We start from the raw sequence: 16,556 nt of genomic DNA, 5'->3' as shown, positions 1-16,556 counted from the left end.
AGCTATGTATATAGGGTTAAAATGACAATAAAAGCTTCTTGACTCTTAAGAAGTAGTTGAATCAGTGCAAGCTAATTGCAGTGTTGTTTTGGTGTAGTTGTTGTGGCTCAGAGGTTAAGGCTCAGATGAACACTTCAGAAGCTTGTGTGCTCAAATCCCAGCACCACCAAAATGTTATTGGGCAAAACCCTTCAACTCAGTTGTGTCCTACATCAGCAAATACGCAAGTGTCCTAGGACACTTGTTATTTAATATAACATTAAGGTATCACAGTACTTTATTGTAAATGTGTGTCACAGTTGTTTACTCTAAATCTGACACTACTTTACTTTACTGCCACCTCAAGTTGTAGTAAAGTGTATTTTGCTGTTGGCAGATTGGGATGACAAAACCTGCACCACCAACAGCACACATCATTATTTATTTATTTTCATCACTCAACTAAACATATCAAACTAAACATACTGATATTTACTGTGAAGCCACAATCTGTTGAAATCTGATTTCAAACATACAAAATCATGACAGTAACATCAGCTTTAGACTATTAAGTAAAGAACATGTTTTTATACAGATCAATAAAATTAAAAATAAAGAAAAGAGAAGGGAAAGAAAAGAAAAAGGGAAAAGACTGGCTAATAAGTGATGATTTGTGTCTTGACCAGAAATGAAGGGAATTTGAGGTTTTAAGATAGAAAATTTAATGTAAACAGACAGGAGGAAGCTCTAAAGCCATTAAAATAAGACTTAGTTACAGTTTAGCTAAATGAAAATATGAAGGATGAAATTACTAATATATTTTACTTTCCAAAACAGAAATGATGAGGATAAACTCACAGACTTACCTGATACAGTGAGTGTAACAGGATCACTGTCCTCTGAGAACTGAGAGTCACTGCTCATCCCTCTGCAGGTGTATGTACCACTGTTAGAGTCTGTAACTGAGCTGATGCTGAACTCCTGTGTTTCTTTGTATGAGTTCTTTGTATAATCTTTCTTATACAAGCTGTATGTCCACGCAGTGACTTTTGCACTCCGTATCTCACATTTGAATGTCACTTTCTCTCCTCTGAACACCTGTTTATCAGGCGTTATATTCACCACAGGTTTAGGATTCTCTGTTTAAAAAATATAAAAGTAAAATCATTATTTTAATGATGTAATTACTAATAAATAAAATGTAGATCACAATTTGTAATTCTGACTCAATGTTAAAATTAATCAAGTTACAGTTCAGTTTTATAAATACTTTTCACTATTGATTCATGTTTTAATTACAGCATTTTTGCTATCCTGTTTTCCCAATTAAACTCTTGCAACATATTAAACTCTTGCAATTCAGAATAAGAAACTAAAGGTAAATTAATAATAATGATAGAAATAACTGAGTTAGTAAAATCTGATTTGACTTTTAACAGATAAATAAATAATGTAAAAAAGAAATTGGATGGGTTTCTGAATTCTTAAAAAAAAAATGCTAATCAGCTTGCCGTGATATTACTGTGTCTTTAAAGCATCTTTTGTTGCTTTACCTCCAACAGTGCAAAAGGCAGTCCGTTATATCGAGTCTTTTAGAATGCAGTTTATTTCGACAGTTCTCTTTCTTGAATGTAGGTTATAAGTTATTGGCCAAGATTTTTGTGCACTAAAATCTATATTACTTTCTATTATATTTGATGACCAAACAGGATCCCACCTCTCCCGATACCCCAGAGGTATTAACATCACTTGATCCTGAAAAAGCATTTGATTGGGTGGACTGGGATTATCTCTGTTATACTCTGTAACAGTTCGGATTTGGCCCAAGGTTCAGATCCTGAATTAAAGTTTTTTAGTCCTCTCCTTCAGCAGCTACTCAAACAAATAGCAATTTGTCACCTTTCGTTTCCGTTATCATCTCTTTTGTTTGTGGTGGTGAATGAACCATTGGCAGCTGCAATATGAGGTGAGACTGCTATATCAAAGATGTACAAAGAGGGCTCTCTGAACATAAAGTATTCTTGTATGTGGATAATATGTTTCTGTATTTGTCAGACCCTTTACTCAGTATTTCAAAAGTTAAATTTATGGCATACCAGGGGTGGCCAACACACGGCTCCCGAGCCGCATGTGGCTCTTTGCCCAGTTTCATGCGGCTCTTACGTTCATATTGAAGTTTGTATTTGTGTCTTTTTAATATGCGTGTTCACTTCCCTTGAGTTCAATACAGTAATTTCGTCAAACGTGCATGTGAGTGAATTTGTGTCAAGTTCGCTCTCAAAATGGCAGGTGACAAAAAGGTGATGTTCATATGTGCCCATGTGTATGATGTGGCTCTTTGCGGTAACAGTAAAAAATGTGGCGCTTGGTCTCTGACTGGTTGGCCACCCCTGGCATATGCTCTTATACATTTTCTTATTTTCATACAACTGAGCAATTGAGGATTAAGGGCCTTGCTTAATGGTGCAGTAGTGGATGCTTGGTGGACAGTCTAACAGATTAATATAAATTGTTTCATTCAAAGTTAGGACTTATTGTCACATGCTTTGCCAAAACAACACATTTACACTTCTGAATGCCAACACAGAGTTTTGATCTTGCCACAATGTCCTCATCTGACACCCCTGTTCTTTATCTTCCCCATTCGTTACTACTGGACACTTTGTTGAATTATTTTGTGCCTTTAGTGACTGAGGCTTTGTTTTTTTTTTTTTTTTTTTGATCAAACGGTTCTATTTTCTGTTTTTTCACCTTGTTTTGCCCTTAAACTCACACTCTTGTCTCAACCATTGGAATCCTTCTCTGTGGTTTTCTGGACTTTACCTGGTTTGGGCTTCTGGTTTCCAATGGGACTTAAGCCTTGTTCCTCTCGACCAGATTTACACTACTTTCACAGCCTTGCTGTTTAAGATTTATACCACCGTGCTTTCATTCTGTTAACTAATTTGGCTAATGCTAACAGAGACTGTAGATTATTTGCTTTGTTTTTGAAATTTTGAACTTTAAAATTTGGATAAAAGATGTCATGCACCGTTTGATATTAAAAAAATTGATTCTATAGATTAAATGTGCTTTAAAGATTTACAATATGTGAATAGTATTTTTTTTTTATATAGACATGATAAGATTATGAGAATGTTTATTTTCCATGAATGAGCATTTTGATGTTGCTGAAGCAGTAACTTTATGAAACCCCTTTTACAGCCTCTGAGCAGCTTGTTATAAGAGTTTTACAGGTTTTGGTGACATTTTCTAACAGAGCTAAACTAGTATTGTGTCACTTGATTTCCAGATCACCTCACACCAGTCGTGCTCAGCCGTGTTCACACTGTCACTCTACTGTCTGTCACTTTAATAAAATGATTTATCTGAAAGAGTTCTCTGTAAGCAGCTGTGTAAATGTTGCTATATTCTGACTGTATTCACATGTTGTGTATATGTTCAGTTTTGTGCAGAATCATTTAACAGAAAGTCTCTTACTCACCAATAACAGTTAGTGAGAGTACATTACTGTAGTCTGTGTAGTAGACTGGGTTTCCTCTTCCAGCTCTGCACCAGTACTGAATTCTGTCATAGACATTATCTGAGCTGATGGTGTAGGAGCCTGTTGCAGTCTCAACCTCAGTCTCAGAGCTATGTGTGTGTTTGGACCAGTAAAACTTCCAACCAGCAGACTTTGGTGTCAGTGTACAGGACAGATTCACTGAGTTTCCTCTCAGTACATCTCCTTTAAGGCTTGATGTGAGTTGAGGTTTAGGTTTTTCTGTTACAAAAGAAACAGATCAATATGTGAAGTATTCTTTACTACACTAATCACTTCTACAGTGAAACATTATTACTGTCTCTGTGATGAGGCTAAACATCTTGAAGTGAGGGTCATAAGTGAGATAATAAGTGCTGTGTGATGATGCAGGTCTCTAATCTCTCTCTACAGTAATTTATTGTTATAGATGTATAGAGTAAGGATTATTTTGTATAAAAAAATAAAAAAGAACATGAACATCTATTTACTGGAAGACCATGTTTTTAAAACTTTGAGTTTTGCTTAACTTTGAGTTTTTTCGTGTTGCCACCTTACAACAAACACATAAATGTACATCATTGTAATTATATGAACACATTAGACTAGAGATCTCAGCATTCTCTCCAGGAGATCTAAGTAACATTCTGTATAAAAACATATTTTAATGCACATATAATCCATCAATGCACCATTTAACCAGAGCTGTAATTTGTTTAATGAATCTATTCAAACAGCCATCATATCCATTCATTTTTCCTCTCTCTACGTTTTGTGTTTAAGACGATCACAATTAACATGAACACTGAGCTGTTCCACATTATGTAGTGAAAATATGGAAAGTATTTTTGGGATGCTATGATGCTATGCTAACTCTATTATATAGCTGCTTGTCTGTTTTACTTATTGAAATTTGGCATGCTGCTTTCTTGCCCAGGTCTCTCTTGAAAAGGGATCTTTAATCTCAACAAGACTTTACCTGGTTAAATACAGTGTAAATGAAATGAGCAATAAAACTTTCTGTTGGAGTTTGATCTCACACTTTATATGATGAAATGATACATGAATGAAGTCGTGTCATTTCTATCAAACACTCCCACTGAATTGAACCTATTATGTTTACACTTTTACACATCTTATAATGTTGGGAGTCTGTTAGAGATGAAACACACAGTTCAGCAGTAATGTAATCTTTACTGCACTAATCAGATTTAAAATGGTACTGATCTTAGAAAAACAATAACTAGGTCTACTGTACTAATCACCGTCACCTTGCACCCCTCATTACCTCACCACATAAAAGACGCTCTCAAACACACACGCACTGTCCAGTCTCGTAAATGCTAGCTACAACTATATGCTGTATCTACTAACCTCACTCTATCTTTTTTTACCAGTAGTTTCCCGAGTTCGTCGTCCACCGAAGGATCTAGGTATCATTGGTTTGCAAACTGTGACCCGGCATGTGTGTGTGTTGGAACTTCACCTGGACTTATCCACTATTACTCATTTCATTCACATCTACTTCTCAATAAACTGTGATTTTACATTATATCTGCCTCCATCATCTTCTGTCCCTGACATCTTTTCTTAATATTATGTTACTTTACTAGTGTAGCCATTTCTTCTATTTGTAGCCCAGTTAGAAATGCATAAGAAAGTTGTAATAAATAAATAAATAAATAAATGAACACATAAATGAACAAATAAATGAACAAACAAACAAACAAACAAACAAACAAATTAACAAATAAATAATAAAACAGTTATTGGTCAATTAATAAATGCTTAAAATATAAAAATGTAAAATCTTTTTTTTTATTAAAGTTGTTCATTTCTAAGTGATCATTTTCTAAAAAATATACATGATTAATTGGTCTTTTATAATTTTTGCTCTCACCTCAAGGAGAGAAAGAGTGAGAGTGCAAAGAAGACAAGAGAGGAGCAAGATGCTAGCGGGCTTATGGAGCGGTCGTGAGGTGAAAATTCTGAATTGTTTATCTTCAAACCTTGTAGGAACGCAAGTTTTAGATGGTCAGTGAGATAATCTGATAGAGTACAGACTTTCATGAAAGAATTTCAACTAGAAATTCAGAGCGCTTTGTGTATTTATCCTCTTGTTATTACAGCAAGGGGAATGTAGTAAGATACAAATAAATGATAGAGACAGTGAGATAACTCAGGTCATGTGATTCTGTTGGACTGTTGTTGTTCTGGAGACAAGTGACTACTTCATGTATGTGGACAACTGCTAGTGGACAGAGACAGATGGACAAGTAGAAATTGTTGGATAAACTCCAAACCTGGAATATGGTACCACACACTTTTTTGTTTGTTGCTCCAGTGTGAGTGAAATAACTGCTGGGTTTCTGAGAGAATTCTTAAAAAACAATTTAGCTAATCAGCTTGCTGTGATTTTATTGTCTGTCTTTAAAGCATCTTTTGACTCTGCTGCTTTTCCTCCAACAGTGCAAAAGGCAGTCATATCAGTTACATCGAGTCTTTTAGAATGCAGTTCATTTTGACCTCTCTCTTTCTTGTATGTAAATATTAAGTTATTGGCCGAGATTTTTGCCCATCCACTGGAATCTATATTACCCTCAGATGACCAAACAGGATTTATTAAAAAACATTATTTATTATATGACAGCTATACAGTCATATGCAAAAGTTTAGGAACCCCTGACAATTTCCATGATTTTCATTTATAAATATTTGGGTGGGGGGGCACGGTGGCTTAGTGGTTAGCACGTTCGCCTCACACCTCCAGGGTCGGGGTTCGATTCCCGCCTCCACCTTGTGTGTGTGGAGTTTGCATGGTCTCCCCGTGCCTCGGGGGTTTCCTCCGGGTACTCCGGTTTCCTCCCCCGGTCCAAAGACATGCATGGTAGGTTGATTGGCATCTCTGGAAAAAATTGTCCCTAGTGTGTGATTGCGTGAGTGAATGAGAGTGTGTGTGTGTGTGTGCCCTGCGATGGGTTGGCACTCCGTCCAGGGTGTATCCTGCCTTGATGCCCGATGACGCCTGAGATAGGCACAGGCTCCCCGTGACCCGAGGTAGTTCGGATAAGCGGTAGAAGATGAATGAATGAATGAATATTTGGGTGTTTGGATCAGCAATTTCATTTTGATCTATCAAATAACTGAAGGACACAGTAATATTTCAGTAGTGAAATGAGGTTTATTGGATTAACAGAAAATGCGCAATATGCATCAAAACGAAATTAGACAAGTGCATAAATTTGGGCACCCCAACAGAAAAATCACATCAATATTTAGTAGAGCCTTCCAAGGCAGAAATAACAGCCTCTAGACACTTCCTATAGCCTGTAATGAGTGTCTGGATTCTGGATGAACGTATTTTGGACCATTCCTCCTTACAAAACATCCCCAGTTCAGTTAGGTTTGATGGTTGCCGAGCATGGACAGCCCGCTTCAAATCACCCTACAGATGTTCAATGATATTCAGGTCTGGGGACTGGGATGGCCATTCCAGAACATTGTACTTGTTCCTCTGCATAAATGCCTGAGTAGATTTTGAGCAGTGTTTTGGGTCGTTGTCTTGTTGAAATATCCAGCCCCGGCGTAACTTCAACTTTGTGACTGATTCCTCAACATTATTCTCAAGAATCTGCTGATATTGAGTGGAATCCATGTGACCGCTTAACTTTAACCAGATTCCCAGTACCAGCACTGGCCACACAGCCCCACAGCATGGTGGAACCTTCACCAAATTTTACTGTGGGTAGCAAGTGTTTTTCTTGGAATGCTGTGTTCTTTTGCCGCCATGCATAACTCCCCTTGTTATGACCAAATAACTCAATCTTTGTTTCATTACTCCACAGCACCTTATTCCAAAATGAAGCTGGCTTGTCCAAATGTGCGTTTGCATACCTCAAGTGACTCTGTTTGTGGCATGTGTGCAGAAAAGGCTTCTTTCGCCTCACTCTCCTGTACAGCTTCACCTTGTGCAAAGTGCGCTGAAATGTTGAACGATGCACAGTGACACCATCTGCAGCAAGTTGATGCTGTAGGTCTTTGGAGGTGGTCTGTGGGCTGTTTTTGACCGTTCTCACCATCCTTCGCCTTTGTCTCTGGCCTTAACAAGAACTGTGCCTGTGGTCTTCCATTTCCTCACTATGTTCCTCACAGTGGACACTGACAGCTTATATCTCTGCGATAACTTTTTGTAGCCTTCCCCTAAACCATAATGTTGAACAATCTTTGTTTTCAGGTCATTTGAGAGTTGTTTTGAGGCCTCCATGTTGCCACACTTCAGAGGAGAGTCAAAGAGAACAACAACTTGCAATTGGCCACCTTAAATACCTTTTCTCATGATTGGATGCACCTGAATATGAAGTTCAAGGCTTAATGAGCCACCAAACCAATTGTGTGTTCCAATTAATCAGTGCTAAGCAGTTACAGGTATTCAAATAAAACAAAATGGCAAGGGTGCCCAAATTTATGCACTTGTCTAATTTCGTTTTGATGCATATTGCACATTTTCTGTTAATCCAATAAACCTCATTTCACTACTGAAATATTACTGTGTCCTTCAGTTATTTGATAGATCAAAATGAAATTGCTGATCCAAACACCCAAATATTTATAAATGAAAATCATGGAAATTGTCAGGGGTTCCTAAACTTTTGCATATGACTGTATAATATATTATATGATCCCACCCCTCCCGATACCCCAGAGGTACTAACATCACTTGATCCTGAAAAAGCATTTGATTGGGTGGACTGGGATTGTCTCTTTTATACTCTGTAGCAGTTTGAATTCGGCCCAAGGTTCAGATCCTGGATTAAATTTGGCAGATGCCCTTATTCAGATCAACATACATTGTATTTTATTTTTATACAACTGAGCAATTCACGGTTAAGAGCCTTGCTCAAGGGTGCAGTAGTGGACGTTTGGTGTATAATCCAACAGATTAATAATTTTTTCCCTACAAAGTTTTTATTTTAGATTAATTGTCACGAATTATTCACTCTTACACTTCAGAATGCCAACACAGAGTTTTGATCTCGCTCTGACATCCTCATTGCGGAAGTGCTGGCACCCCTGTTCTCTATCTTCCACACTCATTGCTACTGGTATATATAGCTGTCTACCTTTCCACACTTTGTTGGATTATTTTGTGCCTTTAGTGCCCTGAGGTTTTTTGTTTATTTTATTATTTTTCTTTTGTTGGTTAAATGGATCTATTTTCTGTTTTCACCATTGTTTTGCCCTTTGACTCTGCCTTGGGTTACCTGTTGGAATTCTTCTCTGTGGATTTCTGGTTTTGATCTAGTTTGGGTTTTGATCTCTCTGTGTGTCCATTGGATTTAAATCTTGTTCCTCTTGTCCTGACTTTACTAATGACTAATATCATATACGGTTTGGACTTTTCCCTGTCTGAAGACCAGGGGGATGTTCTGGCAGGATTTGTCTTGTGCCATGTGCTTCTGTTTTTGTATGTCATGTTTCCTGGTTTTATTTTTTATTTTGTTGCCTAGTCTCCCTAGTGTTTTCCATGTATTTGTAGTTTTATTTCCTTAATAATCCCCTTTTTATATTATCCATGCATTTGGGTCTAATTATAGTATCTGGGAGGCTGTGGTGTCTGTTTCAGCTAAAATAAGTCATGAACAAATAAAGACACTATTTTATGATGAGAGGCTCATGAAAGTCACTGAAAAGAAGGATGTCTATACTGGAAACTGAATACTATGAAAAGTCAAAAACATTATTTATTTCATGCTGTATTTTGTTTTCCATTATTGATTTGTTTAAACTTTTCTTGTTTGATATTTCACTTTGAAATAAGTGGAGAAAATCCTTATAATAATATAATAGTGTAATAACTGTACACACAGATATTTGATAAAGTTCTAATTCTCCTGGGAGAGACAGATCTCACTTTTTTGTTAAAGATGTTTTGTAAAATGAAATAAAAAAATAACTGTTAGCAGTGTATTTCTTCAAACGTAAAATTACTCATGACAAACATAAATACCCTAATAATTATGTATGCAGTGTAGATAGTGTTGTATTAAAAATTGCATTGTTACATTTTTACATAGTTTATATGCAGTACATTGAATAAATAGAATTAAAATGATGATCAAACTGTTAATTTGCTTTTGATGATGTTTATAAATTGTGTCTTATATTCTGAGCCATACTGCAGACATTAGTGTTGTTTTAAAATCTCATTCAATCATTTAAATCTTTTCTTTAAAAATGACAGCAGGGGAACTTCGAAATCTATTTTCAATCTAAAATCATAACAGATTCAGATTAAATATTAGGTGAAGAATTATGTGTGGCTCATAAATCTCTTTCTTTTTAACAATTTGAATAATAGCCCAGGAAAAATGTCACAGCATCAGAATATCTAATATGTTGTACTGATTCTTTATTAATTAAAAGAACCAGTTACTTAAAAATAGGGAAAAAAGTCATGATAATAATAATAATAATAATAATAATAATAATAATAATAATAATAATAATAATAATAATAAGACTTTTTTCATATGATACAAACTGGAACAAAATCTAGAACTAGTGATACTTTTTACATAAAAGTTATAACATTCATTAACAGACTCACTTGATACAGAGAGTGTAACAGAATCACTCATCTGTGACATCTGAGAGTCACTTGTCCTCCTCCCTCTGCAGGTGTATTGACGACTGTGTGAGACTTTATCATAGCTGGTGCTGAACACCTTTGTTGTGGAATATGGGTACAATCTGTTACTGTCCCTAAACCAGCCGTACGTCCACTCAGTGTCTCTTCCTTTCTGTACATCACACCTGAAAGTCACAGTCTCTCCTATGAACACCTGAGTATCAGGGTTTATAGTCACTGTAGGTTTAGGACTCTCTGTAAGAAACAAACAAATCATTACTGTTTCTATTCTGTAGATAACCATTCAGAGTGTAGATACAGTATATCAGCTCACATGTAAATGATGAAACTCTGTCAGACAACAATCACCACTGATGAAGTAAATGTAGATCACAATTTTAATACAGACTCAGACCTAAAAATAATCAGGATTCTGTACAGACTGTATCTAAACAATTTATTGTCTGAAATACTTTGTGTTTAATAATTATGTTTATTTTAATAAGACGAGACATCTTCAGAAATTCTGAATGTCAGCAAGTGAACAAGAAACTTCACATAAAAGATACAGATCGAATGACTGAGTATAAATTGTTTATTTGTTGTCCTTGTCTTTGTACAACTGTGTACTGAATGGAAACATACACACACACACACACACACACACACACACAGCTGTAATTAGTTTATAACTCCTCATACACACTCACTCTCTAATCTCTCACATTCTATCAGATTGAGTGATTCACTATAAAAATTGGACCCTCGTCCTCTTCACTCATTCACACTCAGGCAGGTCTCGATTCGAGCATTTTGATGTTTCTGAAGCAGTACCTTCTTCAAGCTCTTTATTTACAGCCTCTGAGCAGCTTCTTAAAAGAGTTTTACAGGTTTTGTTGACATTTTCTACCAAAGTTAAACTAGTCATTTTCCAGCTCACCTCCTGCTCAGCCGTGTTCACACTGTCTCTCTTTAATAAAATTATTTATCTGAAAGTTTTCTCTGTAAGTAGCTGTGTAAATGTTGCTATATTCTGACTGTTTTCACATGTTTATATGTTCAGTGTTGTGCAGAAAGTCTCTTACTCACCAATAACAGTAAGTGAGAGTTCATTACTGTAGTCTGTGTAGAAGACTCGGTTTTCTCTTCCAGCTCTGCACTTGTACTGAATTCTGTAATAGACTTTATCTGAGCTGATGGTGTAGGAGTCTGATGTAGACCCAGTCTTAGTCTCAGTCCAACGTCTCTGTTTATTTTCAGACCAGTAAAACTTCCATCCAGCAGACTGTGGTGTCAGTGTACAGTACAGAGTCACTGAGTTTCCTCTCAGTACATCTCCTTTAATGTTTGATGTGAGTTGAGGTTTAGGTTTTTCTGTTAGAAATGAAACAGTTCAGAATGTGAAGTAGTCTTTACTACACTAATCACTTTATTTCACATTATTACTGTCTTTGTAATGAGGCTAAACATCTTGAAGTGAGGGTCATAAGTGAGATAATAAGTGCAGTGTGATGATGCAGGTCTCTAATCTCTCTCTACAGTAATTTATTGTTATAGATGTACAGTATAGAGTAAGGATTATTTTGTATAAAAAAATAAATAAAACGAACATGAACATCTATTTACTGGAAGACATAGTGGAAACATTAAACATGTATTTAAAACTTTGAGTTTTGCTTAAAAATAATTGTGTTGCCACCTTACAACAAACAAACAAACACATAAATGTACATCATTGTAATTATATGAACATATTACACTAGAGATCTCAGCATTCTCTCCAGGAGATCTAAGTAACATTCTGTATAAAAACATCTTTTAATGCACATATAATCCATCAATGCATCATTTAACCAGAGCTGTGATTTGTTTAATGAATCTATTCAAACAGCCATCATATCCCTTCATTTTTCCTCTCTCTACGTTTTGTGTTTAAGACGATCACAATTAACATGAACACTGAGCTGTTCCAAATTATATAAAAATGTTGTGAAAATATGGAAAATGATTAAATTAGTAACATCTGCAAATTACTAGAGTAGCCTATTCTTCTATTTGTAGCCCAGTTAGAAATGCATAAGAAAGTTGTAATAAATAAACAAATAAATAAATATACAGTTATTGGTCAATTGATGAATGCTTAAAATGTAAAAATGTTAAATCTGTGTTTTTTTTATTTTTTTTTATTAAAGTTGTTCATTTCTAAGTGCTCATTTTCTAGAAAATATACATGATTAATTGGGCTTTTATAATTTTTTTTAAACCAGATGCTCTCGGGTCGAGGAGAGAAAGAGTGAGAGAAGAGAGGAGCAAGATGCTAGCAGGCTAAAGGAGCGGTCGTGAGGTGAAAATTCTGAGTTGTGTACTGTATTTTCAAAGCTTGTAAGGACACAAGGTTTAGATGGTCAGTGAGATAATCTGAGTACAGACTTTCATGAAAGAATTTCAACTAGAAATTCAGAGCGCTTTGTGTATTTATCCTCTTGTTATTACAGCAAGGGGAATGTAGTAAGATACAAATAAATGATAGAGACAGTGAGATAACCCAGGTCATGTGATTCTGTTGGACTGTTGTTGTTCTGGAGACAAGTGACTACTTCATGTATGTGGTCAACTGCTAGTGGACAGAGACAGATGGACAAGTAGAAATTGTTGGATAAACTCCAAACCTGGAATACGGTACCACCCACTTTTTTGTTTGTTGCTCCAGTGTGAGTGAAATAACTACTGGGTTTTTGGTCTCAACAGCCCCAAGAACCAAATCAGGCACCGAGAACCGAATCATTTAAAACACGTTTGTGTTTTAAATAATTTGCCTGCTATATTTAGACATTGAGGTAATTGAGCAACATTTGAGGAAAGTTTTAGAGTCTCTGTGTTCACTGTGAAAAAAACTCTAACATGGTTGCCAACAATGTACTAAAATGTAAACAACTGTAAATTATATGTAGCCTGAAGTAAAAACATCTATTTCAAATAAATAATAACAATAAAAGAGTAAATGTAAAATTATTTAATTTAGAAAAAAGGGGAGAAAGATCATGATTGGAGGAAGTGTATGGCTACTGGAAGGAGGACAGAGATAAGTGGCAATCAAGGCAGTTTGGTATCTCTGGGATTAGAACAGACAACCTTCTTATATTTTATTGAACTTTAACCCACTGTGTCACCACAAATACATTAACTAGATTGCATTGATTCACTACAGTGTTTTGGTGGAGCTAATTCAGTGGTAGAATGATGTGGTGGTGAGTAAGACCATCTCCCACCCATCATTCTGACCGTGTTTTCATTAAGTCCTGTGGTGTATTGTGTTTTCTGTCTGCACTGTCCTTGTGTTTGCACTGCACTGCACCTTCTGCACTGTCCACCACCCCCATTTCATACTCGTGCACGACTATGAGTATTTTGTTTTTATTTTTGTTTCAATTAAATTTTGTACAGTTACAGTAAATTCAATGTTGTTGTGGTGGCTATTTTATATCAAAGGTTGCTGGAATAAATAAATAGATAACATCCGTATACGTATTTTAATAGGAGAGATCCTAAACCCACACACCCAGGGCCCATCCCATTTAATCTGAGGGGAATAGGGCGCTACATATATTTACAGTACAGTTATGGAATATTATGTGTAGCATAAAATAACACATTCACATTTGGTCATTTGGTACTAGGACACATATTTTATATAACATTAAGGTATCACAGTACTTTATTGTAAATGTGTGTCACAGTTATTTACTCTAAATCTGACACTACTTTACTTTACTGCCACCTCAAGTTATAGTAAAGTGTATTTTGCTGTTGGCAGATTGGGATGACAAAAACTGCGCACATCAGTATTTATTTATTTTCAACCCTCAACTAAACATACTGATATTTACTGTGAAGCCACAGCAGTGAAACTCTGTAATCTGTTTTCAAACATACAAAATCATGACAGTAACATCAGCTTTAGACTATTAAGTAAAGAACATGTTTTTTATACAGATCAATAAAATGAAAAATAAAATCAAAGGGAAAAGACTGGCTAATAAGTGATGATTTGTGTCTTGAGCAAAAATGAAGGGAATTTGAGGTTTTAGGATAGAAAAGTGAAAATTTCATGTAAACAGACAGAAGGAAGTCATTAAAATAAGACTCAGTTACAGTTTAGCTCAATGAAAATCTGAAAGATGAAATTACTGATATATTTTACTTGCCAAAACAGAAATGATGAGGATAAACTCACAGACTTACCTGATACAGTGAGTGTAACAGGATCACTGTCCTCTGAGAACTGAGAGTCACTGCTCTTCCCTCTGCAGGTGTATGTGCCACTGTTAGAGTCTGTAACTGAGCTGATGATGAACTCTTGTGTTTCTTTGTATGGGTTCTCTGTGTAATCTTTCTTATACAAGCTGTATGTCCACTCAGTGACTTTTGCGCTCCGTATCTCACATTTGAATGTCACTTTCTCTCCACTGAACACCTGTTTATCAGGCGTTATATTCACCACAGGTTTAGGTTTCTCTGTGTGAAAAATATAAAAGTAAAATCATTATTTTAATGATGTAATTACTAATAAATAAAATGTAGATCACAATCTGTAATTCTGACTCAAGTTACTGAAAGTTCTGACTCAAGTTCTGAATTTGTAAATGATTTTAACTACTGACTTATGTTTTAATTACAGCATTTTTGCTCTCCTGTTTTCCCATTTAAACTCTTGCAACATTCAGTGTAGTATATGCAGTGAATGGTTTATTCCAGGTTACCCCCTGTTTATTTGAGTTTCTGTGTATTTGGTATGCTCCTGATGTGTGTATGTATATATGGCTGTAACTGACGTGACATACGGCTAAGTACGGTGACCCATACTCACACACACAGCAGTGAACACACACCCGGAGCAGGAATGAGGAAGGATGCGGAAGAGGTGTGCATGTGTAAGTAAAGCAAAGTCAGCATGACGTTGCGTGTGTCTGAGTCTTTATGTTAATAAAGACACAACATGGTGTCAGAAGATGAATTAAAAGTCTAATTAACATCGCCCAAGACAAAACAAAAAAATTAACGCAACTTGAGTGAACAGAGACACGGTATCGTCATCAGTGCCAGACTAACATTACATAATAACAGATAACATTACTGAACATTGCCAGATAACTTTACTGAAGCAGACAATATGGAGATACTTCATCTGCCGCCGCCTTTATGTCTGACCGAAAACATGGCTAAAAATTGGCGCAAGTGAAAACAAAGAGTTAACTTGTACCTCACTGCTTCAGGCTTTGTGGATAAAACCGAGTTGAGACAGATTGCTGTACTGCTGCATTGCATAGGAGAAGAGGCACTTGAAATTGAAACTCACTTGAGATTGAATACGGGGATTCACAGCTCAAAATATTAGCAGTGGTCCTCGTGGCATTTCAGAAATACTGTGCTGCTCGTAAGAATACTGTTTTTGAGTCACATCAGTTTTGGGCCCACACATTCTCAGAGCACGCAGGCATAGACAAGTTTGTTACAGAACTAAGAAACAAAGCGTGCACATGTGAATTTGGAGAAACTGAAAAAAAAAGAAAATTTTTCATGAAACAAGACAAAATAATGTTCATCATAACTGACTCTAGGCTTCGTGAACGACTGTTGTCCATATCAGACCATACACTTCTAAACGCTCCTGACGTATGCAGAGCGAATGAAATCACAAAAGCACAAGTCATGGCAATGGCAATAACATCAGAAACACAGCATGTCCATGCAATCATAAAAAAGAGGTCACAGCCTGCACAGAGATCAAGCAAAGTGACAGGGTATTAACAGCTGCCAAACCCTACAAGAGGACAAGCAAACAGTTGTGGCAGATGCGGACGCATTCACATGCCAAGACAGTACCCTGCCTATAATGAAGTTTGTAAATAATGCGGCAAAAACAACCATTTTGCGAATATTTACAAATCAAAATTGAAAATGGACACACTTGTCATAGAGACTGAGAAAGCAGGAGCTGTCAGGACACAGCCCAGGTTTTGTTTGCGTCTTCCCCGCCTCTGCACACCTGTTCCTTATGTGGTTAATTAATTTCGTCATGTATTTAACTGTTGCCTATGGCAGCACGGAATCCTTGTCATTTGTCTTCTGTTGTCTTCGTTCTAGTCGTGTCTGGTTTTGTCTTTGTCCTCGTTTTGTATTTTTATTTAGTAAATATTGTTTTTTTTTTACGCTATCCTGCATTTGGGTTTTATCCCCGCGTCGTTGACAGAAGGATTTCGCCACACTAAGACCCAGCAGGATAGCTTCAGGCTGGACCAGCTCGGTGGGAGCATTTTTTTTCCCCAGACTGTTTTTGCCCTGGATTTTTGTGGTTTTGGTGACATTGGTCTGCATTTTTTCTGGTGAGGGAGGCCGCTCCGCTTCCGGTTCTCCACGGGGGGCACCGCC

The 16,556-nt window shown here is 36.4% G+C and overlaps 1 protein-coding gene across 1 annotated transcript in view; it reads right to left on the bottom strand.

Moving 5' to 3' along the window:
• Positions 1 to 330: 330 nt before the first annotated feature.
• The window catches only part of LOC132849247 (carcinoembryonic antigen-related cell adhesion molecule 5-like), a 52,840-nt gene continuing 36,614 nt past the window's right edge, over positions 331 to 16,556 (bottom strand). Inside the window, exons 7-12 of the mRNA XM_060875502.1 lie at positions 14,370 to 14,642; positions 11,217 to 11,501; positions 10,107 to 10,382; positions 3,464 to 3,742; positions 846 to 1,118; positions 331 to 392 (exon numbers count right to left, since the gene is read on the bottom strand). Coding sequence (XP_060731485.1) covers positions 331 to 392; positions 846 to 1,118; positions 3,464 to 3,742; positions 10,107 to 10,382; positions 11,217 to 11,501; positions 14,370 to 14,642 — 1,448 coding nt within the window. The remainder of the gene's footprint in view (positions 393 to 845; positions 1,119 to 3,463; positions 3,743 to 10,106; positions 10,383 to 11,216; positions 11,502 to 14,369; positions 14,643 to 16,556) is intronic.

The sequence above is a fragment of the Tachysurus vachellii genome, chromosome 7 (genome assembly GCF_030014155.1).
Source record: "Tachysurus vachellii isolate PV-2020 chromosome 7, HZAU_Pvac_v1, whole genome shotgun sequence".
Lineage (NCBI taxonomy): Eukaryota > Metazoa > Chordata > Actinopteri > Siluriformes > Bagridae > Tachysurus > Tachysurus vachellii.
Note: the sequence above shows the minus strand (reverse complement) of the source record. Positions and strands in the feature narration are given on the sequence as shown.